Here is a 25,623-nt window from a genome sequence, read left to right as displayed (position 1 = left end):
AGTCCCTCAGTGACATGGGAGGGTGGTGGAGAGGGGGGTAGATTTTATAATAACAATAACAACTATAGTAACAGTAATGGCTCCTGTATTTACCTTCTGTTTTGTGCCTGGCCGGGCCTGGGCACTTTGCACTGGGCCCTCTAATCCTCACTGCAACGCCAGGAAAGGAGGTGGTAGTATTACTCCTGTTTTACAGGGAAGTAAAGCAAGTCTTGGAAGGCTATGCCTGAGGCTGCATAGCTGGGCAGGGGCAGAGCTGGGATTGCAGGCCCTCAGGGTACCTCCAGCCCTGCCCGTCTCACAGCAGTGGAGAACTGCTCTTCTGTAGTGTTCCTTGCCACCCTGTCTGGTGTGAACATGGACCCGAGCCTGCGGAGCTGGGTAGTGGCTGCTGAGTGAGTGGAAGGTGGGGGACAGGCAGAAGACTCCAGTCAGCCCCACTGAGTCAGGGGCATCCCAAGGACCAGTCCTTCCCTGGCCCCTGGCAGAGGCCCCCGGTAGAAACTGCCCTTCTCTGCCTCCCCTTCAGGATCTGCTCCTGGAAAGCATTTGGGTAATTACAGCTTCCATTTCTGCTTTGCTTGTTGGTTTTAGTATATTATCTGCCATGTCAGGAGATTGCCCTGATCCTCTGCACTCTTGTCCCATCCTCCCAGGAGCTGTGTCACCCAGTGTGACAAGGGGGGGGAGCTCTGTGATTTCTGTCTCTGCTGAGTCACGTGAAAGTTAGGCACTTCCCAGCCCCTCCTGTCCTCTCTGACTTACCCTCTGCTTTCTTCCTCACGAGAAGCTCATGTGACTCCACTGACCGAGTCCTCTACCCTCAGTGGTAGTAGGCATGGAGGGGGTGGCAAGGGAAGGAAGGGGGAGTGAACTAGTTTGATGACAAAAATTCTCCCTAAGTTGGAGCGAAATGCTCGTTTACTTTTCACTCCATATTTTCCTCACATCAGCATGAGCAGTTACTAATCCTGAGAGAGTATCTCTTCTTTCTGCAGGAGTCTAACGCTGCTTGTATCTTTTTTTTTTTTTTTTTTTAAGATTTTACTAATTTATTTGTCAGAGAGAGAGAGGGAGAGAGAGCAAGCACAGGCAGACAGAATGGCAGGCAGAGGCAGAGGGAGAAGCAGGCTCCCCGCCGAGCAAGGAGCCCGATGCAGGACTCGATCCCAGCACGCTGGGATCATGACCTGAGCCGAAGGCAGCTGCTTAACCAACTGAGCCACTCAGGCGTCCTACGCTGCTTGTATCTTATGTGAGCTCCTTGAAACTAAAAGGCATTTCTCTTTTATCCCCCAAACATTACTGGCTAAAGAGTCTTAGAGCCTTTCAGGCATCCTGCTTATACTCTTGACTGCCCAGCACTGCCGGGCACCCTGGCCCGTGCTGCCCGCTGCCCTCAGGTACCCTCAGGGAACAGACCCTCCTGCGATCAGGAGCTCCTTGTCTGCAGGGAGTGGCCCTGGAGCAGTTCCCAGCCGTATTAGGTGCTTAATAAGTAGTCACTGAGTGGAAAGAAATCAGTTCCTAGTAAGGTACAAATATTCGTTGAAATAATGAGATAAACAACTGTATTCCATGGGGAAAGGATTCTAGTCTCCACAGAGCTTACATCCTTTGAACCTCCAGGAAGCATGTGGGCTGGATGAAGTAAGAAAGCGGTCATAAGCCAGGGAGCAGGTATTTAATCCAAGCCCCCCAGCCGAGGAGGAACTTGGATGCTCTGACCTCAGGGAAGCTGGCAAAAGCAGAAGGGGCCGGGGGTAGTACCAGTCCAGGGTCGTTCTCGGCTTCCGCTGGCACACTTAGGGCTGTGCACACTTGTCTGTGCCAGCCCCCAGCTCCGATGTCCTTACCGGCCCAGTAATTACCTCCCGATTAAGGGAGGTATGGATGTGTGTGGAAATCACTTTTCAGTAGCAAATATTTTTTCTGGAAAAAGCCCTTGTAAGCTGCCAGCTTTCTCACAAATGTTCAAAGGATACCAGGGGCCTGATAAGTTAATTTAATTGTATTAATATGAGAAGTGTCCCTAGCGCAGAGTGAAATGTGTTAGAGTGATCGTCAGAACTGGATCTCCAGCTCCAATGTGTGAGTAAAAACTGCTGTCCATGAGAACAGAGGAGTCACCCAGGGGAAGGGAACATGTTTCTTCTCAGGTCCCAGGAGCCCCACTCCTTACTTCTCTGAGGAAGGCTCTTCATCTCATCCAGATACGTGCTGCACTCTCAGGACAGACATAACCAAGTGCGACGTGGGTGTCTCTTCCTCAGATTTACGCACAGCCTCCCACCTCTCTGCCCACTCAGGAGAAAGGACTCTGGAGTCAAGATCTTAGGACATAAAGGTTCACCTAAGTCCATCACAGGATGCCCCTTAGGTCCAGCAGTAGAAATGCAGGTTTTCCCTGGCCACAGATTTAAAATTATGTTCCCTCTCAGCTATCAAGGCAACCAGAAGAGTCCAAACCTTTTTGGCAGGGCCCACTACTGAAGCTGGATACCTCGGACACCAACTAGCTGGGTCAGGGACTTACCTTCTGTTTCCTTATCTACATGAAGGGCAGCTCTGGAGATGTGATGTCTGAGGGACCCCAGGAGCTCGAACAGTCTTTATCCCGTAGCTGTCAGCTCCTTCATTATTCTCATATCATTTCCCTACACCGCGTTCTTCCGCAGTGACTCTGTCTGGGGTGTGAATTGAGATGTCAGTGGTCTACCCAAGTGTGTATTTCCCACAGTTGTGTCTTGCCTGCTGCTCCCTTCCTCCTGTCTGTCCCCAGTCGGATCACTCTCAGGTCTTACCAGAACCTGGGAGCACCAGTCATTTGCTTAATGGGTACTGATGATCAGATCCCTCCAAAGTGCAAGGTACTGGGTGAACAGTACAGTGACCAACAAAACAGCCATGGCTTCTGCCTTTTGGGGATCTTATACTTTCATAGGGAAACATAGGAAATAAAGAAATATGTAATTGCAAATTATAATATGGGTTATGAAAGGTGAACAGGGGTTGACCGAATTTCATTTAGGTGGTGAAAAAAAAGGCTGCTCTAAGGAAGTAGTATTTGATCTGAGAGCCGAAAATGAAGTTAACTGGGCCACAAGCCCATAGGAAGTCTTTCAGGAGGAGGGAAGAGCAAATGCAAAGATGTCTGCCACAGGGAAGGGCTGTATAGACCAACAGAGCTTGGTGCGGCCAAAGAACGGAAGAAACCAGCAGGTCTGGAACATAGTCAGGAGGGAGGGGCATGCGACGGAGGAGGGATGGATTATAAGGCCGGCTAGTGGAGCAGACAGAAAGTCCATGCTAATCCCATTCACACAGGCATCTCTCATTCATGCAGAGAACAAAATGGGTCTCCTGAGTACCAGACAGCTCTTGTCCAAGTGGTGTTTGGAGAACCACGGCTGCTTCCATCTCGTGGCCCCCACCGTGTTTAGTGAGCAGCCAAAGCCGGTCTGCTTGTCTGCATGGAAGCTTGTGCACAAGAGAATTTTCTGGGCCCAGGCCTGCCTGGGAGTCTGCCCTCTCATTGTTCATATTCTGCCAGCACAGCCTAAGGGAAAGGGAGCGAGGAAACACAGTGGGACTGTGATCCGAGGAAGGAGACGAGGCAGGTGATGCAGGCCCTGGACACACTGGAAACACACCTGCGGTTAATCCCTCACCATGTCTACACTGACGTGTTCATTCGCTCATGTCACAGTGTGTCTAAACCTAATTCACCATTCCCATCAAAAAGCAGGCTCGCCCTCACTTTCTTCTTTCAGTAGTGCCATTCCAGACCTAACAGTCCCCTTTTCTCCTGCTCTGTTGGTCACCAAGGCTTTTCCTCTATCTCCTGGTTTCATTTCTGGCCTGTCGAGGCTCTCTGGTGCCTCTTCTGCTGTCTTCTGCTGATAGCAGGCTCGTTTGCAGTGTGGACTGTCCTCTCCCAGGGACAGTTTTTCCCAGCTATGGTGTTGTCCCAGTATTGAGTCATCTGAGAAACTTACTAATCACATCACAGTGAGCATGGAGATGAAGCTTTCTAAAAATGTGCCTTTCATTTCTGCTCCAAAAGTTGTGACTTGTTTCCAATTACCTGCTGAAAAAAGTTCTCACTTCTGTAGTTTGGGGGAACTGATTGAATGCATTCTTCTGTGTCCCCCGCAGCCAGCCAAGATGCCCAACTGTCCTCCAGAATGACCACATTTAGGGACTTCCTGTCTGGTGCTCCTCCCCTCTGCCTGGGGCACCCTCTTCCTTTCTGTCCACTCCTACCAGTCCTTTACTGCCAGCCCGCTTTCCCCAGCCTCACCTCTCCCAGGAAGATTTCCCTTCCCCCATTCAGCCAGAAATAAGCTTTCCATCTTTGGAATTCTGGGACACTCCCCCCAGCCCTTTGCACAATGACTTGCAAATACTTGGTGCTCAATTAGTGCTTAAATGATTTCAGTTATGTGCCACTCCTTTGGCATTCGTCATGTCTTGCCTTTCACTGACCTCTATCCTTCCAATTAATTATAAACTTCCTAAGTAAAGATACTTTCTCTGTATCTAAAATTGTACCTGGCACATCCTCAAAAAAACTAATAAATGCTTTTCTGTAATTCCCATGACACCTTGCACAGTTCCTTCAACAGAGCAGGTGTTCAAAACGTTCTTGTTGGTTTCTTCTTGTTGTTTTCCTACATGATACCTTCATAAATGCAAAGCTTCAGTCAGTTTAGGGGGAATCCTTTTGCTGGGAATTCCAGCCCCATAGAGAAACCTTTGGGCAAAATACTGCGTGGGGAGTCAGATTGCCAGTGACTGTCTGGCCCTCTGTAGGCAGCTTCCTATTTTGCTTCTGCCCAGCTCTGGGTTTGTCATGGTGCAAATATTCCCACTTCCGCATTCACAATGCTCCTTTTTCCAAAAAGGAAGAAGAAGGAAATGGAGAAGAAGGTCTAAGAAGGGGTAGGAGCATTGCCCTGGGTATCTTTTTTAAATTGTCCATGTGACAAACTATACTAGGGCCAGGAGACAGCATCAAAGCAAGCGGCCGTATTTTCAGAATGTGCTTTGGCTCTGCGGGGTTTCATTCACCTAGACTATCATCGTGCAGTAGGTGAACCCCCGAGATAATAGGAGACCCCTCCGTTCCATTTCTCAATCTACCCGATTCTCAACATTCTTGAGTCAGATGGAAAATTCAGTTCTGTCTTGTTTTTCTCTGTATCTTAATTGGTTTTCCACATGCAGGTCTCAGAAGTGAGGTTTAACTCTGCACATCGACCCTTAATGTGAGCAGGCTAACACTGGTTGGGGGATTGGAGGTGGGGAGAAGTGATAGCAGTGCTTAGCGTCAAGTCCCTCCCACCTGCTTCGGGCTTCAAATAGAGAGCAAATGACCAATAGGGAGAAAGTGTCTCTCCAGAGGGGGATGGCCAGCACAGGGTCAGATGCTGCCCCTTCTGTGAGTTCCTTCCCGAATGTGTGTGGGGTCCCTGGCGGCCAGCACCCTTCCAGGATCACGTTTGGGCTTATGGATGTGAGTGTTAGTGCCGGTGTTTCCGGGAGAAAACTGGGGCTTTGGGAATCCCGGGATGTCTGTGCGTTGGACAGAGCATTGAAGCGGGTGTACTCTGGAACCAGATCTTCTCAAGTGGGTCTGAGGACTCGGTGGTGGTGCTTTGACCCTTCATTCTCTCTAAATCAGTTGCAGAGCAAAGACCCCATCTTTGCTTACCTTCTCAAATGCGCTTCTAGTTTTCCTTGGAAAGAGAGATTGTGTTCCGAAGCCTGGTTCACGTGGGTCCCAGAGAGTCTCAAAATAGAAAACATCCTTCATTTCAACTGAACCAGGCTCAGCTGGAAAGAGTGGTCTCAGATGTTTGCTTTTTTATCTTTGGCAGGCAGCACCTTGTGGTCCTCATTTCGATGATGATAGGGTTGGTATAACATGCTGGGGTTGGGGCTGCCGGAAGAGCAGTGCTGTGCAGGGCTGTCCTTGGAAGGGTGCCAACTGGCCTTAGCTTTCTGCACTGTAATTGTTGGCACCGCCGCCCTAGCCTGAGCTCCCGGGGTCAGGAAGGGTGGCATCCCCGACCTGCCCCGAGAGGCCAGGCCCACCTGACAGCTGTCACAGGCCAATTCCATGGGCAGGGCCCCCTTTCCAAAGTAAGTATTAAATTAGCATTTTTTCTTCCGTATCCAAAAAATGTGCTCAGAGCTTAGATACGTCTTTCCTGCGTGCTGGAATATGAACAGTACACCCCAGGAAGAGAGAAGTCTTCAGCCAAGCATTTTGGACCATGGGGCTTTGTGGTTGGGATTTCACTAAATGCCATGTTGGGGGGTGGGGGAGACTTTCTCCTTTCATCCCCCGCCAGAGAACAGATGACCCAGCCTGGTTCGTGCTCATCATCTTAATCACAGGCTGAAGATGAATATTTTTGGTTAGTTTCCCTTTTTTCATATATACACAGGGCCTATTTATAGCTATTTGCTGACGGACTCTACCAATTACTTTAAAAACTTGTATTTAGAGAGAGACAAAGCAAACATGTGAATGACGAGGAGAGCCACAGTTCTGCCTTGGATTAGCCTGTTGTGGGGCAGGTTGGAATAGAGGTGGTAGTTGGCCCTTGATGATGTCAGCACTGGACATGATCATCTGTTATGACTTTAACTGAGGGATGATTAGAGAAAAGACACGCTCTTCTGTCTTGTCCTTGTTCTTACAAGCTTACTGGATCCCTTGTGCATGTTTATTCTGGGCACTGTGTGTCGCAAGCCCAGTGCAATTGCTGTGTCCACAGTCATCGCTGACATCTTCTTTGCCCCATCCTGTGCTCTCTTTCCCTGTGTTCTCAGACTTTCCTTCTCGCTGGCAGTAACCATTTCCTCCGTGGAATATTTTCCGTGGCTTCTGAGGCATTTTTCCAGTCTAACTCCTCTTCCTCAGATCTTTGGAGGCTCCTCCTCTCTGCTTTGCCTTTCAAAGTTTGGTTCTCTCCAGGGATCCATACTCTACCTCTTTGTCTTCTCATCCCACACGTTTCTACCACTGTCACTACAGCAGGAGGCTGTGGAGAGGAGGCACCCAGCGTGTGAGTCCAGGACTTGACCATATGTGGGCTACATGGGAGCGGAGCTTTCTTTTTCATTTTTAAAGATTTTATTTATTTTATTTTTGAGAGAGAGAGAGAGAGAGCGAGCACAAGCGCACACAAGTAGGGGCAGCAGCAGGCAAAGGAAGAAGCAAACTCCTCACTGAGCAGGAGAGAGCCTGATGTGGGACTCAATCCCAGGACCTTGAGATCATCCCCTGAGCCAAAGGCAGAGGCTTAACCAACTGAGCCAGGCAGGTGTCCCTGGAAAGGAGCTTTCAATGAAGCATCTTAGGGGCATATATACAGGATTTCTCTGCCTGCCACCTCTACTCTTCCCTCTGGGCACAGGCTGAAGAAAGGCACAGTGGCTCAGGTGGCCCTGGAAAGGAGGTAGAGCCAGAGAGAGTATATGTACTGTCCAGGGACAAGAGAGGAGAGGCAAGCTGAGGCTTGAGGTTGAGGCTGTTTTGATGGCAAAGGCCAGAAATAGAAGAGGGATGTCCATTTCCCTGTCTACAAATGCAGGATTGCAACATGATTGAGGTGCAGCATGTGTGAAAGGCCAGACGCCTGGGCTCCGGCTCCTTGGTGGCCTGGGCAGGTCAGCCTGGGTTAGAGGCATGGGCAGTTGGACAGAACAATCTTATCTCTGGGTAGGAGATAAGATTCTGGAGCCTAGAATGCCCAGGGGAATGTCAAGAATTGAACCTGGGGGAATGAAAACATTTAAGAGATGAACAGAGAAAGAAAAGCAAAGGAGACTAAAAAGCGGTCTCAGATAGGAATAAGAACCAGCCCTGATTGAGCACTCTTGGTGCCAGGCACCAAGGTTAAGTGCTTTGCCTCCATGTTCTCATTTAGAGACGGGCAAGGAGGAAGACATCACAGGGAGAAGAAAATTTCAAGCAGAGAGACAAGCTCTGGATCATCTCTGTTACATTTTATCTGTCCTGTTCCTCCTGTGCTTCGGAGCCCAGCTCAGGGAGCACTGCTTTCCTGATCCTTCTATGCAGTTTGTATCTCCTTTGGAATCATCTGGCACCTCGTACATTTCATTCACCAGCCCACAAATGTTTATTCCACTGTTTTAGAACTGGTGGTGTTTAATGACATTATTTTATTATTATCTTATGGACTCAAGTTTATTCATTCTGAAGACTTAGGATCTAGCATGTAGAGTGATCACTGAAATAAATATTTGTTTAACAGGCAAATGAATCCGCAATATATATAGTACATTTATTCAGGGTTCAAGGTGAACCAGTGTCTGAGAAGATCTCTCTGACAACCTGTTTCAGACAGATTTGCTAAACTTTCTGGGACAGTCGGGCGCTGAGGACTCATTGAATGCTTGTTTTCTGTTGTTTGGGTTTCCGGTGCTGCATTGACGCTGGTGGCTGATGCCAGACATTAACCCACTGTTGGAGTTTGCTCTAACATAAGCACACACATTCTCTGAATACTTATCATGCACCATTCAATAATGATTAACAATTGAACTCTGTCTAGGCTGAGCAAGCCACATCAAAGTTCCTTTTTCATTAGGACTTTTAAAATATCAAATATGGACTGAATGAGTAGGTGTTGGAGAAACTGACTTTGTAAACCGAAAATCATAAGCCCAGATTCATTTGAAATATGTCACGTGGCATGCATATATAAAAATTATGAGCATTTTGATTTTCCCCTTGTAGGTAATAAATAACATCTGTAATATTCCTCCTCACCTTTCTCTGATTAGCTTTATGTCTGGCATATTTTCCCCAACCCTCCTGTTTCGTGTTGCAAGGATTTCGCCAGGGAGACAGGATTCTAAAGTGGTGTGGGTGTAACAGAAGACTTGCAGCAATCAGGTTTAAGTCCAGAAACAAGAGGCACGATGAATTTGGTGGGATAACTTTAATGCTTATCAGGCCTCTCTATGTTACCTTTCTCCTGGGTGCACACCGTGGGAGTACCCCTTGAGGGCAAAGGGGCAAGTGACCCATAAGCCACTTCCACCGTACCCCAGTGCTGGCGTAGCTCCCTAGGCCCCCTCTCTCCGCACCTGTGCCCACGTGGGCGCATCCAGCAGAGGGCCTTGGGCTGTGGTTAAGTCCTGAGGTGACTGTGAGGGGGTCAGGTGATGCCAGTGGACAGCCAGAATTGAGAATCCCTGATCTGTTTCACTCTGTTTTCACAATTTTAACCAGACATCTTGTTTAGCATACATAATTTAGGTGGTATTGGCATGTTTTTTCCCCACAGTTTTCTTCATTTTAAAACCACTTTACTATTTTTTAAAGATTTTTATTTACTTATTTGAGAGAGAGCAAGTGCATGTGCATGCATAGGGCAAGAAGCAGCGGGAGAGGGAAAAGCAGACTCCATGCTAAGCACAGAGCCTGACTCGGGGCTTGGTCTCAGGACCCTGAGATCATGACCTGAGCCAAAATCAAGAATCGGCTGCTGAACTGAGTCACCCACACACCCTTCACTGAAAGAAATCACTTCATTAAGATGTAATTGACATCCAAAAAGCTGTGGATATTTAATATTTACAACTTGATGAGTTCTGAGACTATTGCCACAATCTGTGTCATATATGAACTCCAGAAGTTTCCTTCCATCCTGTTATTATTTTCCTTTGTATATATGTGTATATAGGTGTGATAAGAACACCTAACACAAGATCTACCCTCTTAGCAAGTTTTTTTTTTTTTTTAAGATTTTATGTATTTGACAGAGAGAGATCACAAGTGGGCAGAGAGAGGGGCGGGGGAAATAGGCTCCCCGCTGAGCAGAGAGCCCAATGCAGGGCTCAATCCCAAGACCATGAGATCATGACCTGAGCCGAAGGCAGAAGCTTAACCCACTGAGCCACGCAGGCACCCCATCTTAGCAAGTTTTTAAAGACACAGTATAATATAAACTATGCTCACTATGCTCTACAGTAGAATTCTAGGACTTATGCATCTTTCTTAACTGAAACTTTGTGCCCTTTCACTTTCCCATTTCCCCGCCCAGTCTTCCCCACAATTTTTTTTTATAAAGGTTTTATTTATTTATTAGAGAGAGAGAGAGCGAGCACAGGCAGACAGAGAGGCAGGCAGAGGCAGAGGACGAAGCAGGCCTCCTGCAGAGCAAGGAGCCCGATGCGGAACTCGATCCCAGGTCGCTGGGATCATGACCTGAGCCGAAGGCAGCCGCTCAACCAGCTGAGCCACCCAGGCGTCCCATCCCCACAATTTTTTAATAATATCTTGTTCCCGTGGCAGCTGGTCTGGTTTCACATTTGTTACAGGTTCGAGCAGCTGTCCATACCTTGATTTTGGTGGCCATCAATCAAGGGCCATAGGTTGGACCTAAATTGAATGATTTCTTTCAGTTGGTCAATTAGTTTATCCATGTACCTAGTTGTATGGCAACTGCTGTGGGAATTCAAGAGACTTGTATTTTTATACTAACAATCAAAGAATGCTCACCACCCCCAGGATTTCATTCCATCCTCACCATTGTCCTGTGAGGTAGGCATTAGGCATTATTTTTCTCCTCATTTTACACACAAGAAAACAGGAACTCAGAGTGGCTAAATGACTTAATGGATTATTCATTCTAAAAGCTATTAAAATGCACAGTGGTTTGTCAGAGTTCCTTCTCAGAACTAGCAAGTAATAGTATAGGAAACGCCGCTGGCAAATTCTGAACCGTTCTGTGAATGCCAGCTTGCCGGCTGCCAGAGCCATACCCATGGCTGGCGGGGGCTTTGTCCATCTCTGAAAATTGAGTCAAAGTTTTCAGTAAAGCATCAGCTCACAGTGTGGGGTTCTAGCTTGCATTTCATTGGGAACTATTTTTAGAGAAAAACTTATTTTAGATCTAGAATGACTTTCAAAACAAGAATCAAAACAACAATGAACACATTTGCGTCTGGGTGTGTAAGCCCTTGCCACACAGCGAGATGAGAGGCGGCTGCGGCCCGAGCCTGCAGTTTTCAGGACGTGTCAGACCGTGAGCAGATAGAGATCCCATCCACACGTGTGCGCACAGCACGCATCCAGACGGAGTCCAAATGCGCTGCGGAGGCCGTGCCAGCTGTGGGCAGGGGTGCTCACACTGCCTGGCACAATGAGGACCTTAGTGACTTCAACCACCCTTTGATTTGGGGCTCTTTTGAACTTTTCTTGGATCGAGCCATGAAGAAATTGGCTAGCCAGTCAAACGTCGGGAGTAAATAAAGCTTTGGTGTTTTAATTACTAGGCACATTTGGCTCATGTAATAAACAGACCCATTTGCCTGTTGGTTAGAAAAGATACCTTTTGGGATTCCATATTTAAAAATACCTTGATCACTAAATATCTGGGAATGCTGGGGGTTTTCCCCCCCACTTAGGCCAAGTGAGTACGTTTTGCCTGAAGTACAACTGCATATCCCATAAAAACGTGAAGGTGGCTTCCCAGCAACAAGGAATAAACTGGGTCATTAGAGGCAGAATAAACTTTTAGGCTGGTCTTTGTAAATTATAAACGTGATCAAAACCAGAAAGGGCTCAGTAGAAACGAAGGCCAACCCACGCAGCCGGGTAGAAAAGGGACAAAAGCCTCAAGTAGCAAATGAAAGCTGTGCGATTAATGCTTTCTCCCCCAAACCTGTTCAAGCTCTGGAACATGTGTGTAGGGGAGCAAATATAGGTCCTTTCCAGACCCAGACCAGAGAAGCGGTTTGTTTGGTTTGGATTTTAGTTCAGGGCATCTTTCCCCCCGCCCCCCTCCCTGGTATAATAATGACTTCTGCCTACTTTTCTCCTCTTTGTAAGGTCTTCAGTAAAAGAGAATATAAAAGAAAAGAACCTATCTTGTATTGATAATAGCTGCCGTTCAGTGACCATCATTACCAGCCATTTTTACCTATTTCATAGAGCAAGGATTAAACAAGTTAACATACATGGAACACTTAACAGCATTTTATAAGCATGTAGTGAGTGCTTTTAAGTATTAGCATCATTACCTTTAATGTTGACAATGTTGATGATAGTCTTATAACATACCAGATACTGTGCTAAGCACTGGATATGCCTTCTCTCACCTGCAATGACTATATTACTTCAATATAGTAAATTGAGGCAGGGGGAATTAGGAAAGTTGCCCAAGATTGCAAACTCGTATCAAAACCATTTATTATGCATGTACTATATGACGGATGTAGTGCTAATGTATATTTTCAGCGTATCCGCACATTTAGGCTACACAACAGTCCTGTGAAATAGATGATATTATCCCCATTTTACAGATGAGGGAATGTAGGTCCCGGGAGATCTGCTAACCCTGATGCTCACATAGCCGGTGAATAATGGAGCTGAGATTTGAACCCAAGCAATCCCACTCCAGAAGGGCTTGTTGTGTCCTGCTGCACACTGTGGCCTCCTGTGGACCATTGGGCAGGGACCTCACTAGGATTGCAGGCCCTCTCCTTGCCCTGACTCCCACCCCTTGCTGTTCCTTCCCGAAGGCTCACAGCATTAACTCTTCCCAAGCCACATTCTCCAGCCACACCCAGTGCATATTTGAACAAGAGCCCGGAGAGGTAGAGACCCAGACCATCCCCTCACCCCTGCCCTGATGCTTAGGACTCCTCCCTTCCCTGCCTTATTTTCTCTAGCCACGAAAACTTTGTTTTCTACGAACTTTCCTCTTCCTTGCAAGTCAGCGAACGTATTTATTTTATTTGAGCCTTGTGTAGCTAAAAGCCTCCAGGGGTTATACACCAAAATGTTAACATGCAGCTAATAAATTTAGAGATAGTTTAAATTTTCCTGTTTGTACGTTTCTGTGTTTCTAACTTACATACAAGAAACGTATAAATTACACAGAAAAATAATGTATTTTGTAAAATAGAGTCATAGACTGTATTGGACAGTAGTTTCCGAAGAGTGAGGAGGGTGTGTTGTACAGTCAAGAAAACAATGTTGCCTTTTATGAGCCCTGGAAGATTAGAAGTATCCCGTGGGACCACTGGGTCCCTTTCCCATTTGGTCAGTCCATCACCACCACTAATTCGTATCTTTCCAGTTGTCATATAGCTGCAGACCCTTTTTTCAAACAAAAATGTAGAGAAGTATAATGTATTTAGCAAATACTACAAATTCTTCCTTAAGTGTTAACCAGCATCGACTGAAATGAAGACAGGGAACCTGGACCCTGCCCCCTCACTCACTGTCCCACATAACCAATTCCTAAGGTGCTTCTGGCACTTCTTCTGGTTCTGGAGAACACATTCTCCACTGGAAACCACGGACCCACCTCATTTCTAGAAGCTCCAACTCGAACTCCTTCAGGTTTCCCGAGGTTGCTCAGATAAGGAGCTCTAGAAGTTTACTACCTATGATGTAAGAGAGTGATTTCCTTTGTTAGCCCGAAAATGTTTTGCTCATCTCCTTTTTATATCCAACATCAGTACATATGACTGGTCCATCTTATAACTGTGTATGTCTTTCTGGCCAGAAAGCTCTATCTCAATGGTATCTTTCAGCTCAGAAGGAAAGGAGAAAGATTTTTTTGTTAATGCTTTTCTTCGAACCCTAGTTTCTGCTCAGAGATTAGCAAATCCAGTGTTCTTTTGTCCCCCATTAAACTGTTTGCCTGACTCTCAGAATATGCTAAAAACCACGGAATTTTACACTCTAAAGGGGTGAATTGTGTCTTATGTAAATTATATCTTAATAAAGCTTTTAGAAAAAGAAGTCTAATTTTATTTTTTTTTTAAGATTTTATTTATTTATTTGTTAGAGAGAGAGAGGGAGCGAGCATGAGCACAGGCAGACAGAGTGGCAGGCAGAGGCAGAGGGAGAAGCAGGCTCCCCGCTGAGCAAGGAGCCCCATGTGGGACTCGATCCCAGGACGCTGGGATCATGACCTGAGCCGAAGGCAGCCGCTTAACCAACTGAGCCACCCAGGCGTCCCTAATTTTATTTTTTTTAAGATTTTTATTTATTTATTTGACAGAGAGAGAAATCACAAGCAGGCAGAGAGGCAGGCAGAGAGAAAGGGGGAAGCAGGCTCCCCACTGAGCAGAGAGCCCGATGCGGGGCTTGATCCCAGGACCCTGAGATCATGACCTGAGCCAAAGGCAGAGGCTTAACCCGCTGAGCCACCCAGGTGCCCCCAAAGAAGTTTAATTTTAAAAAACACTTAAATTCCTCTCGTTCCTCCTTGTTGATGAGAAGAAGAGTGACAGTTCCGCAGGCTGGCTTTTTACCCTCCCTGAGGCTATTTCACAGCCTACCAACCACCTTTGACAGCACTTTGCTCCCTGTCCTTCAGAGGCTCTCCATCGATGACTGCTTCTCCCATTCTTCAAGCTAAAAGTACCTTCTTCACTTTCTGTTTGCCCAATTTTCAGTGATCTGTTCCAGTGAGCATCGTTGAGTGCTTGTCCTTGATGTACCTGGGCACTGGGTAAGGCCTTGGGGTTATAGGGCTAAGTCAGACCTAGTCTGTACCCTACATTGTTTTATACTAGAAGAGGGGTGGTGTGGTGGATAACAAAAATGTGTATCTTTCAGGTCCTGCCTCTAGTGCCACTTTCTTCGTCTATCCTTCCTGTGTGCCTCAGCCTTTATCGACTTCTTCCTACCATTATCTTTTATAATATTTGCTGTCTGGACCTTAATGATATTCTTCCTGATGGTATTTATTCAACCATTTTTTGTGTACTATCTTCCTAATTAATTTGTATGATTCCAAATCCACAGTTCCCTCGTGTATGGTTTTCTCTTGTAGCTGTGACAAATTACCCCAAACTTTGTGGCTTAAAAGAACACAGACATATTGTCTGACAGTTTTGTTGGTCAAAAGTTCCATATGGGTCTCATAGGGCTAAGGTCAGGGTTTCAGAAGTGCTGTATTCCCTTCCAGAGGTTCTAGTACAGAATCCATTTCCTTTGCCTTTTCCAGGCTCTGGGGCTGCCCGCATTCATTAGTTCATGGCCCCTCTTCCATCTTCAAAGTCAGCAACACCGCCTCTCAGACCCGTCTCCCTCTGACCAAAGTCAGGAAATAGTTCCTGCTTTTATGGAATCATGGTTAGGTTGGGCCCACTCAAATAAGAGATAACCTCCACATTGCAAGTCCTTACCTTTAGACATATGTGCAAAGTTTCTTTTGCTATCTAAGGTAACATCCCACAGGTTCCAGGGAGGTTAGGACATGGACATCTTTGAGAGTCACTATCTTGCCCTTTACCCTCTTTTATACTTTTTTGTATTACAAATGAGATGGATGGAAAAAGAAAAGGTGCAAACACTAAAAACAATGACAACAGCTAATAATCTATACATCAAAGTAGACTAAAAGGGGAAGCTGTTGTTGGAAATAAAGAAAAACTTTTAAGGGCATCTGGGTGGCTCAGTGGGTTAAGCCTCTGCCTTTGACCCAGGTCATGATCTCAGGGTCCTGGGATCGAGCCCCACATCAGGCTCTCTGCTCAGCAGGGAGCCTGCTTCCTCCCCTCTCTCTGCCTGCCTCTCTGCCTACTTGTGATCTCCATCTGTCAAATAAATAAATAAAATCTTTTAAAAATAAATAAGTAAATAAAAATTTTTTAAAAATCATTTAAAATAAAAACTTTTCAAAACTATTAAAAAGAGGAATCTGCCAGGAAATAATAATGGTTCCAAATGGGCAAGTCCTTAATAATAGAGTCTCAAAAGATAGCAAAACTTGGAGGAGAAATAAACAAATTCTCAGTCACAATAAAAAATTTTCTACATAATTCTCATTAACTATTAGAACAAGCAAACAAACCAAAAAGTGAGTACAGATGTAAAATATTCAAACAGTATAATTAACAAACTATGATATTTATGGATCACTACACCCAGCAACTTGAGAACACATGTTCTTTTTTTTACACGTGAGAATGGAACATTATACAGTTGACCGCATACCGGGCCACAAAGCAAGTAGAAACACATTTCAAAGGATTTAAATCATATACGTACATCTAACAGGATTCTAAATTTAGAATTTTATTTTTTAAAAATCTATGGATCTGTTTCCTAATCATAATGGAATTAAACTGGAAATTAGTAACAAAAGGATAATAGGAAATTCTCAAATGTTTGGACATTAAGAGATACACTTTTGAATAATCCATGAGTCAAAAAGGAAATCACAATGAAAATTTGAGAATATTTTGGTCTGAATAACAAGGATGCATATTTAAAGCTTGCATGATAAAAATAAACTAGCACTTGGATGAAAATTTATAGTATTAAATATATATATTAGAAATAGAGAAGTACTGAATATGAAATACTTGGGAAACTATAAATAGAAGAGCAAATTAAGAGGTGCCTGGGTGGCTCAGTCAGTTAAGGATCTGACTCTTGATTTTGGCTCAGGTCATGATCGAGAGAGCAAGCCACAAGTTGGGCTCTATGCTGGGTTTGGAGCCTGCTCAAGATTCTCTCTCCTTGCTCCTACTCTTTGCCCCCACTCTCTCTCTCTCTCTCTCTCAAAAAAAAAGAAGAAGAAGAGGGGGCCTGGGTGGCTCAGTGGGTTAAAGCCTCTGCCTTCGGCTCAGGTCATGATCTCCGGGTCCTGGGATCGAGCCCCGCATGGGGCTCTCTGCTCGGCGGGAGGCCTGCTTCCTCCTCTCTCTTTCTGCCTGCCTCTCTGCCTACTTGTGATCTCTGTATGTCAAGTAAATAAATAAAATCTTTTAAAAAAGAAGAAGAAGAAGAGCAAATTAAGCCAAAAGGAAACAGAGGGAAGGAAATAATAAAGAGAAGAGGCAAATTTATGAAATAGAAAACAAACACAGTATAGAGAAGGACTACTAGGTAAAATGTTGGTTTGAAAAACTAATAAAAATTAACCTTTAACAAAATTTATCATGGGAAAAAAAGTGAAAAGCACACACTGCTAATATCAGGAATGAGAAGGTACTACTACAGATGCTACAGACATTAAAAAGATAATACAGAGATGAAAATTTGTATGAACTAAACAAATTCCCAAATACACTTTACCAAACTAAGAAAAGAGAAATAGAAGTTCTGAAAAGTTCTATGTCTATTAAAGAAATTAAATTAATAAATAACCTGCCCGCAAAGAAAACTCTAGGCCCCCATTGTTTTACAAATGAACTCTTGCAAATATTTAGGCATAGCAACCCTCTTACACAAACTTTTCAGGGAACACTTCCAGTTCCTTTTATAGGACCAATATAACCTTGACTCAAAAACATGACAATATTTCAAGAAAAATTAATAGAGCAATTTTTGTCTTAAGCATAAGTGCAAAAACCCTAAACTAAATGTGAATCCAGGAAATATAATCAATCCCCAACAAAATGTGAATCCAGCAATATATAAAAATGACAAGCATCCTGATGAAAAAGGGTTTATTCCATAAATGCAAGGTTGGTTTAGCATTTACGAATCAATTAATATAGTTCATTGTGTTAAAAGATAAAAGAATAATTATACGATATTTTCAGATGCAAAAAAAGTAAATGGTAAAATTTAACATTCTTTTATGATTAAAAAAACTTAGTGAATGGGGAGTAGGATCTTCTTTAATCTGATAAAAAAGATCTTCTTTAATCTGATAAAGCATAGCTATAAAAATTTTATATTGACATCATACTTAATAGTAAAATTTTTAAAGCTTTTCCCCAGAAATCAGGAATGAGATAGAAACTCTATCACTACTTTTATTCAAATTTATATTAGAGGTTTTGTCCAGTGTCACAAGGTAAGAAAAAACTAAAATATATAAGATGGGGAGAAGCAGTGTCATTATTTGCAGGTGACATGATAGGATGCATAGATAATCCAAAGACTCTCTAAGCAAGAGGTTAGAATTAACAAATGAATTTTGCAAAGTCACAGGGAACAAGATCAATATCTAAAACCAATTATATTTTTACATACAGCATCCAGAGTATGAAATCGATTTTTAAATGTTGTTTATAGTACTATTAATCCACATTATACAACTAGGAGTAAACATAAGGAAAGATGTGTAAGACGTTTCCACAGAAAATCATAAACTATTATCAAGAGAAGATACAGGGATCCACCACACTAGTGAATTGTAAGTCTGAATATTTTAAAACAGCAGTACCCCCAAATTGCTCCCTGGAGTCAATACCATCATAATTGATATCCCACCAGCTAGTTTGTGAAATTGAACAAGCTACTCCTAAAATTTTTATTGAAAATGCAAAAGGCCAATCATGATGAAATCAGTCTGGAAGAACAACAAATTTGGGGACTTTATTGGCAGATAGAAGAACGTATGATAAATCTACAGTAATTAAGATAGTTTAGTATTAGCCTAAGTATAGACAAATATCCTTATTTGTCCATAAGGATAGACAAATATCCTTATCCTACAAATAGTAGGACAGAACAGAAACTCTAGAACTCAGCTATCCAATGCAGTAATCACAAGTCATGTGTGGCAATTTAAGTTTAAATTAATTTCCTCAGTTGTACTAGCTGCATTTCTCATGCCCAGTAGCCATGTGCAGCAAGTGGTCCCTGCGATGTACTGCACAGATAGAGATACTGCGCTAAAGAAAGTTCTGTTGGACTGTACTGCTTCGGAGACACTCACCACAAATGGAAATCAGGTGTTTGACAAAGGTATCCCTGCAGATGAGTAGAAAAGAACAGTCTTTTCAACAGTCTTGGTCAGATGGTAGCTATCTTTGAAAAATGAATCTCGAGTCCTGCCTCGCTTCACACACAGCAATCAGTTCCCTGTGGGTTCCAACACTGAAAGCAAGAGGCTGTGGAACCTTCATGCAAGGGAATAACATCCAGCAATGAAAATGAATGAAGTGCTGGAAACAGACTGAACCTCAACACCAAGGGTGAATCTCACAAACATTATGAGATCAGTCAGAGCCTGAGAGAAAGAAGAACATGCTGTGTGGTTTCCATTGACTCAAAAACAGGCAGAAAGAACTCATTGTTCAGTAGCAGCTACCTTTGAGAGGAGGATGGAGACTGGAGGCTGCCCACAAGGGCTTCTGAAGTCCTAGGAATGTCCTATCTCTTGAGTGGGCTGTGTCTACAGAAGTGTCCAGTCTTCATCAGCATCTTCTGTGCACTTTTTTCAATGGGTATTATTTAAAAATGTTTTTTAAAGCAACCCTTGGATTGACACAGAAAAAGAAGGATAATTCCTGCAGACTGAATGATTTTTAAAAATGAAGATTCTGTCTAACATGTTTAGTTAGGCAACAATTTTAAGTCTGAAAGTATCAGCTATTGGGTATGGAGAAAGGGAGACATTGCTAGTAGGAGGGCCATTTGGTATGTGTTAGAAAGTTGGAAAGCTGCGCACCTTGCAACCAGACAGTTTTGCTTCTAGACACAAATCCTAGAGAAACTTGTGCAAGGAGATGTGGAAAACAGTGCTCATGGCAGGAGAGTTTGTAGTAGGAAAAACAGAAGAATAATTGAAGTAACCGAAATGCCTAACAGAAAAATGGCTAAATAAAATGTGATTTTTTTATTTTTTATTTTATTATTTATTTTTATTTTATTTATTAGTCAAATACCAAACAGTTAAAAGGAATATATATACACGAACATAATCAGAGAGCTCTAAAAATACTGTAGTGGAGGAAAAAAGCAAGTTGCAGAATATGTATAGCATAACATACACATGGACATTTTTAAAGTATAAAACAGGTCTAGATATTATTCTTTGATGCATGCATATGTCACTCTGTTTTTAAATGGCTGTAGGCAGGATTCACTGTGCTCTGAAACCGTGATGGCAGCAGCCTCAGGAGGAGGGGACTGAGATTGAGGATGGGGACAAATTGTGACATGGAAACTGTCCCTTTGTTTTCATTGTTGTTTCCTTTTTTTTTTCTTTTTTAAAGCAAACATGACAAAATGTTAACATTCTAGGTGTAGGCTCATGGGGTGTTAGGCAGATTATTCCTTGTAATTTTCTTTTTGTTTAATTTCTCAATAAGAAAAAAGTAGAGTTGACATAATAGCACCTTCCGTCATTTAGTCTTAGACTTATTTATTGTTTAGGTATTTTATGTTCCTGTTTGTTTTAAGAAAAAATGTATATAAATATAAGTATAGCCGAGACAGCTAATTTCCTCTCCTTGTTTATGTTTGCAAAGCATGCTTGTTTGATTTAACATTCTCTGGTATCAAAATGTGTTCTTTATGCAAGCTTGTAGGGAGTAAATCATGAAGGCTCACAGTCACACCCCAGTATGTGCATTGAGACCACATTTCCTACAATAGACATCCTCTGTGCCTCTGTCTCGGCAAGCATCTGTTTGTATTAGAGCCAAAATATCCACAATCAGGCAGAGAAACAAAAAGTCAAAAAGATCTGCTGTTTGGTGCTAACAATTTGTTGGTACGTGATTGTGAAAACTGAAGGTCTGAAACCACTAACGTTTATTGGTTCTGTCTCCAGTATGTCCCTCCAGAGCCATTGCCACAAGACTGACCAGAGGAATAGGACCCTGTCTTTTTCCTCACGGACAGTGCTTCCCACAGGAAGCCCTGGGCATCAGCTCTGGCAGGGGAGGAGGGCACTCTCAGAGTCTTTATGACAGGATGGTGGAGAGATGGGCCAGCCGCCATGGTGAAGAGGGGATTGTTCCCAAAGTATCTCTCTCTCTCTCTCTCTCTCTCTCTCTCACACACACACACACACACACACAATTAGCCCTCGGGCAGGTGATGTGGCAGCATTTGAAAGTGCACCCAAGGGCGCCTGAGTGGTTCAGTGGGTTAAGCCTCTGCCTTCGGCTCAGGTCATGATCTCAGGTTCCTGGGATCGAGCCCCACATAGGGCTCTCTGCTCAGCAGGGAGCCTGCTTCCCCCCCCCCTCTCTGCCCGCCTGTCTCCCTACTTGTGATCTCTCTTTCTCTGTCAAATAAATAAATAAAATATTTAAAAAAGAAAAGAAAAGAAAAGAAAGTGCACCCAAGGCGATTGCTGTGACCGTGCTTGAAAAGTTGACAGGTAAATGTAGACTGAAAACAGAGTAGATGTTTTATAGTTAGTCCCTAAATCAAGGCCTTGAAACATACACAGGTATGAGTAAGGTTGGGGCCTCCATACCTTGCCACCAGCATCTTTTTTTTTTTTTTAAGATTTCATTTATTTATTAGAAAGAGAGAGAGAGCACAGTGGGATGAGTGGCAGAGGGGTCGGAGAAGCAGACTCCCTGCTGAGCAGGGAGCCCAACACTGGGCTTGATTCCAAGACCCTGGGAATCATGACCTGGGCTGAAGGCAGAGGCTTGACTGACTGAGCCACCCAAGTGCCTCCTCCACCAGGGTCTTTAACTAGAGTAGAACTCAGGTCTCTCTTGCTGCACCTTAGTCACTCCTCACAAGCAAACCACAGAGGGAGTTATTCAAAAGAAGGAACTGAGCGTGCTCGTTTAGGACATTTTGTCTGTCTATTTTGGGGGCCGGACTGTCCCCAGGATATATGTAAACACTCCAGTCAGCTCTCAGCTCTGAGGGAGCCCAATGGGTGTCCAGCAAGATCGGTGATGGGTGGTTTAGTCTTTCTAAGTCAAGGGTCAGTTAGTAGGAAGGACTCTCTGCCCCAAATCTGAAGCTATCTTCTCTCCAATCAACTTTATCAGTAAGAAAGGCAATATTTTTAGCTCTAACCTTCTGGTGTCCACCTTTCAGTTGGTTCCAAATTCAAGAAGATGGGGGAGTAGGTACTATTAATTGCTCCCCTCAAAAACCTAATAATTAATTAGTATAAAACCCCAAGATGACTTTAATGTAATCCATGATAATAACCAAGATTTTGTATACCAAGTCATTCTTAAAACCTTAATTATCCTGTCTGAATAGTTAACTGAGCATTGCTCAGTTACTTTTAAATTTCATCAGTGTGGTTAAATAATTGATCATGGCATGATTGAACTCTCATGGCTTGAGACTCCATTAAAGTGTACGTGTTATAATCTATTCCATTATCTACATAGGGATAAATATATATAGAAAATGTATTCGTCTAATTCGATCATTTAACAGCAAAAGGAAAAAAGGCACACAGAAAACAACCTGCACTGCTGTAACAGAACACTATTCCACATAAAGCCAGCTGTACGTTGGCAGAACGTAGTGATTTTAAGGATGAATTAGTGTTCTAACCTCATTGGGATTCCTTTTATATTTGTGGTGGTTTATGATTGAGGTTTAATGAACTATAGCTTTCTGTTTATATTTAATAGAAGATTCATTTCTGTGGTGGGATGTGCATTTACACTCAGGCATTGAATAAAATCTACCATTCTACAAGGAGGATATTAAATGTTGATTTATAATGACGCTTTTCTGTAACAGTGATCTAATGCTTCCGCACTGTTTCTTCCAGGTCCTGGGAAGAGCCTGGCTCCAGCAAAGGATGATTCTTCTGGCCCAGAATATTTTGCCTTCAACACTTCTCTCCATGCTGCAATTAGACACAAGAATTGGAAACTTCTCACCGGCTACCCAGGTAGAATGCTGAGCATTTCCCCCCAGAACAGAGAGGAAAACTTTACCAAAGTGACGACTTTTGCAGAACATACCTCTGGGCCGCTGAATGGGGAAGAATGATTTATCTACTGTCCTGACAGGAGAAGACTGAAAATTAACTGTAGGTGGGGGGGGTGAAAGGAAGCAATGCCGCTCTAAGATGTCATGGAAAATAAGGATTTCAGAGATGTGTGGCTGTCGAGGACAGCACACCTAGCTAGCAAGGAGAAACTCTGAAAGTCACATCCTCAACCAATTGCGTAGCTGAGGAAGGTGGTTGCTTCCCCTGAGCACATTCCCTAAAAGTGATGTCTTTTATATACTTTTAAAATGTGGGGTATGATGGCTAAGGCCGTGATGCCGTTAAGCAGTGTTTATAATGATGACCTTCTTGGTATTTGTGGCCAGACAATTCTTCTTTGTCTGGTAGCGTACCATGTATTGCAAGGTATCTTAGCCTCCCTGGCCCACTGGCACGGTATGCCATAGCACCTCCCCTAATTCATTTTGACAACCAGAAATTCCCCCGCCCCCCTCCCCCACATGCACATACGCATGCGCCTTCCTGGCCTGGAAGCCCCTGGTTGTGAAGCCGTGAACCAGGTCTAGTTACAGCACCGGAAGTCAGTGTCTGAGACAGGTGTAGATACTGCATCAAGGGCCGCATCTTTTTTACGTGTTCCTGCCCGCGACCCCACTCAGCCTTCTTCTGTAGTCTTCTTACTTGAAGTGTGAATCTGCCCAGGATGCTTCTTCCCCCAGTAAACCCTTGCATTTCTTTGCCAGGCTGTGGTTGCTGGTTTCCTCCACCATCTCAAAACAATGCTTCTGTGATACCCTCATCGGACCCACCGACCAAGACCGTCTGGCTCTTTGATATTGACCAGGACCCGGAAGAAAGACATGACCTGTCAAGAGACCATCCCCATATTGTCAAGCAGCTCCTTTCCCGCCTACAGTTCTACCACAAACACTCAGTGCCTGTGCACTTCCCAGCACAGGACCCACGCTGTGACCCCAAGGACACTGGGGCCTGGGGCCCCTGGGTGTAAGACTTCTTCAGCCCCGGGGTGCCAGACCATCTTTCTGTTACAGGTTGGACTTCAGGCCTTTACTCCTGTATCTCTCATCTCATTTTCTCTCCCAACCTGGGTTCCCCTGGCTTTCTCTTGGTCCTTAATCATGTTAAGTTATCTCATTTCAACCCCCAGTGGATTTAAGAAGCTGATAAAACCTGGAACACTCCTGTTGTTGGCCAGGGTGTGTGTCTGGGGGAGAGGGTGGCCAAGTTCAACCTCTTGTTCCTGAGCCGTGGGACAGCTGGGAACTTGATTTGAAATAGGAAGTTCTTATTGAGTCCTGGAAGCTGGAACAGCTGGCTCTTTTTGCCTTGCGAGTCAGATGTTAGATCTCCCTCTGCCAATAGCTGGGTTTTATTGGAGTGCCTCATGTTCCTTGTAACAAATGCAGGGAGCAGACAGTTTTTAATGGTTCTGTTGGCCAGGGAATCTCCCTGTCTGTGAGAGATCATGTTCAGGCATTCCATGTGAATGACCCCCCTTGGTTCACCCCTCACTCACTCACCCTGTCACTCATCTCATCATGGAGCATAAGGCCCATTTCATATTTATGGTCAGCGTGGCAATAAGCCTGCTTTTTGGTTTTGGTTATTACAATAAAGAAATGTGTTTTTATCCCCAGTTTTTTTTTTTCCCCCAGCCATTGCTCATTTTGTCTAGACTTCCTGCTACCCCCTCTCCCCTGTGTTTCTTTTCCCAACCTCCTTTTGACTCAGTCATCCTGTGCCTGGGAAGGCTGCTTTGCCTCTGCACTCTGAGCACCGCTGGTTTTTGGAAGACTGCTGTGCCCTGCCTTCCTCTGGCCTCTAACGCTGAAGCTAGAGCCCTGCCCAGAGAAGGTGATCAAGTCTGGCTCTGCAGACATGCTCATGGTGGACACAAAGGGGCTGGGTGGGTGATGCTCAGGTCTGTGTCGTCTGTTTGGGGAAGACTTTTGTAAGTAGCCTAGAATTTATTGTCATGGTTGTGGCTTTGTCTCATAATGTATTACAAGTGGCATGCTACTCCTTAGCAATGAGGAGAAACCCCGGGAAATAGTAACTTTGTCTTGGGATGTTGGAAATGGGAAGTTTGAAAGGAAATGGCCAGCATCTGAGATGATGGGCCTCAGTAAAGCAAAGGAGGCTACATCCACGTTTCCCTTATTTTCACTTTTACTATTTGTATTGAGGTTCTGGGGTGAGGGAAAGAGGATGTGCAGTTGGACCTGCCAGCCCTTTCTTAGTCCCACTCGTGTCCTACTAATGCAGATCAATCCAGATTAGCTCTCAAGAATGTCAGACTCTGAGAACTATGTGCAAAATCTATACTCTTTTTCCCATGAGCTCCACTTGTTTTGTTCACTGCTCATCACCAATGCCTGGACCAGTGCCTGTTACAGTCGGTACTTTTTTTTTTTAATGAATGAATGGACAGTTGAACAAATGAGAAAGTTGCACACCATGCAAGTGCAGTGAGCTAAACATATCCTCCAACTGTTGCTTTTCTGTTTCAAGCTGCCCTCCCGGGGTAGGAGCAGAGTATGCATATCTGGATGGTCACAGACACTCCATAGTGAAGCCATAATGTCCTCTCCAGGGGGGGAAAGGAGAAACACGCCTGCCAAAGATACTCTTTTGGCAATAACCCTCCGTTCTATTTTTCATAGGACACTAGAAACTAAAACCAGCCGATAATATGTCATAGGTCCTTGTGTAGTTGTCCTCCAATTCAGTAGCAATATTTTCTGGTCACTACTAATATGCATAGTAATAAAACAAGATGTTTGGAAGGAAATGGTGCTAGAACTAAAGACACGTATTACCAACCTCTCCCCCACTCCTGGGTTGGCAAACAGCTGATCAAAATGCCATCACCTAGCACCCCCACACCTGTGGCAGATACCATGAACTAACTGAGCCCAGATGTTTCTCTGGATCCTTCTAATCCCAGTGTCTG

At 44.3% G+C, this 25,623-nt stretch overlaps 1 protein-coding gene across 1 annotated transcript in view; it reads left to right on the top strand.

Moving 5' to 3' along the window:
* ARSB (arylsulfatase B) overlaps window positions 1-25,266 on the top strand; it is a 169,430-nt gene extending 144,164 nt beyond the window's left edge. The window contains exons 7-8 of the mRNA XM_047731752.1: window positions 22,464-22,586; window positions 23,393-25,266. Coding sequence (XP_047587708.1) covers window positions 22,464-22,586; window positions 23,393-23,658 — 389 coding nt within the window. The 3' untranslated portion in view covers window positions 23,659-25,266. The remainder of the gene's footprint in view (window positions 1-22,463; window positions 22,587-23,392) is intronic.
* The last annotated feature ends 357 nt before the right edge of the window (window positions 25,267-25,623 follow it).

Source organism: Lutra lutra, chromosome 5, assembly GCF_902655055.1.
Source record: "Lutra lutra chromosome 5, mLutLut1.2, whole genome shotgun sequence".
NCBI classification, from domain to species: domain Eukaryota; kingdom Metazoa; phylum Chordata; class Mammalia; order Carnivora; family Mustelidae; genus Lutra; species Lutra lutra.
This window is presented reverse-complemented; position numbering and strand designations above follow the sequence as displayed.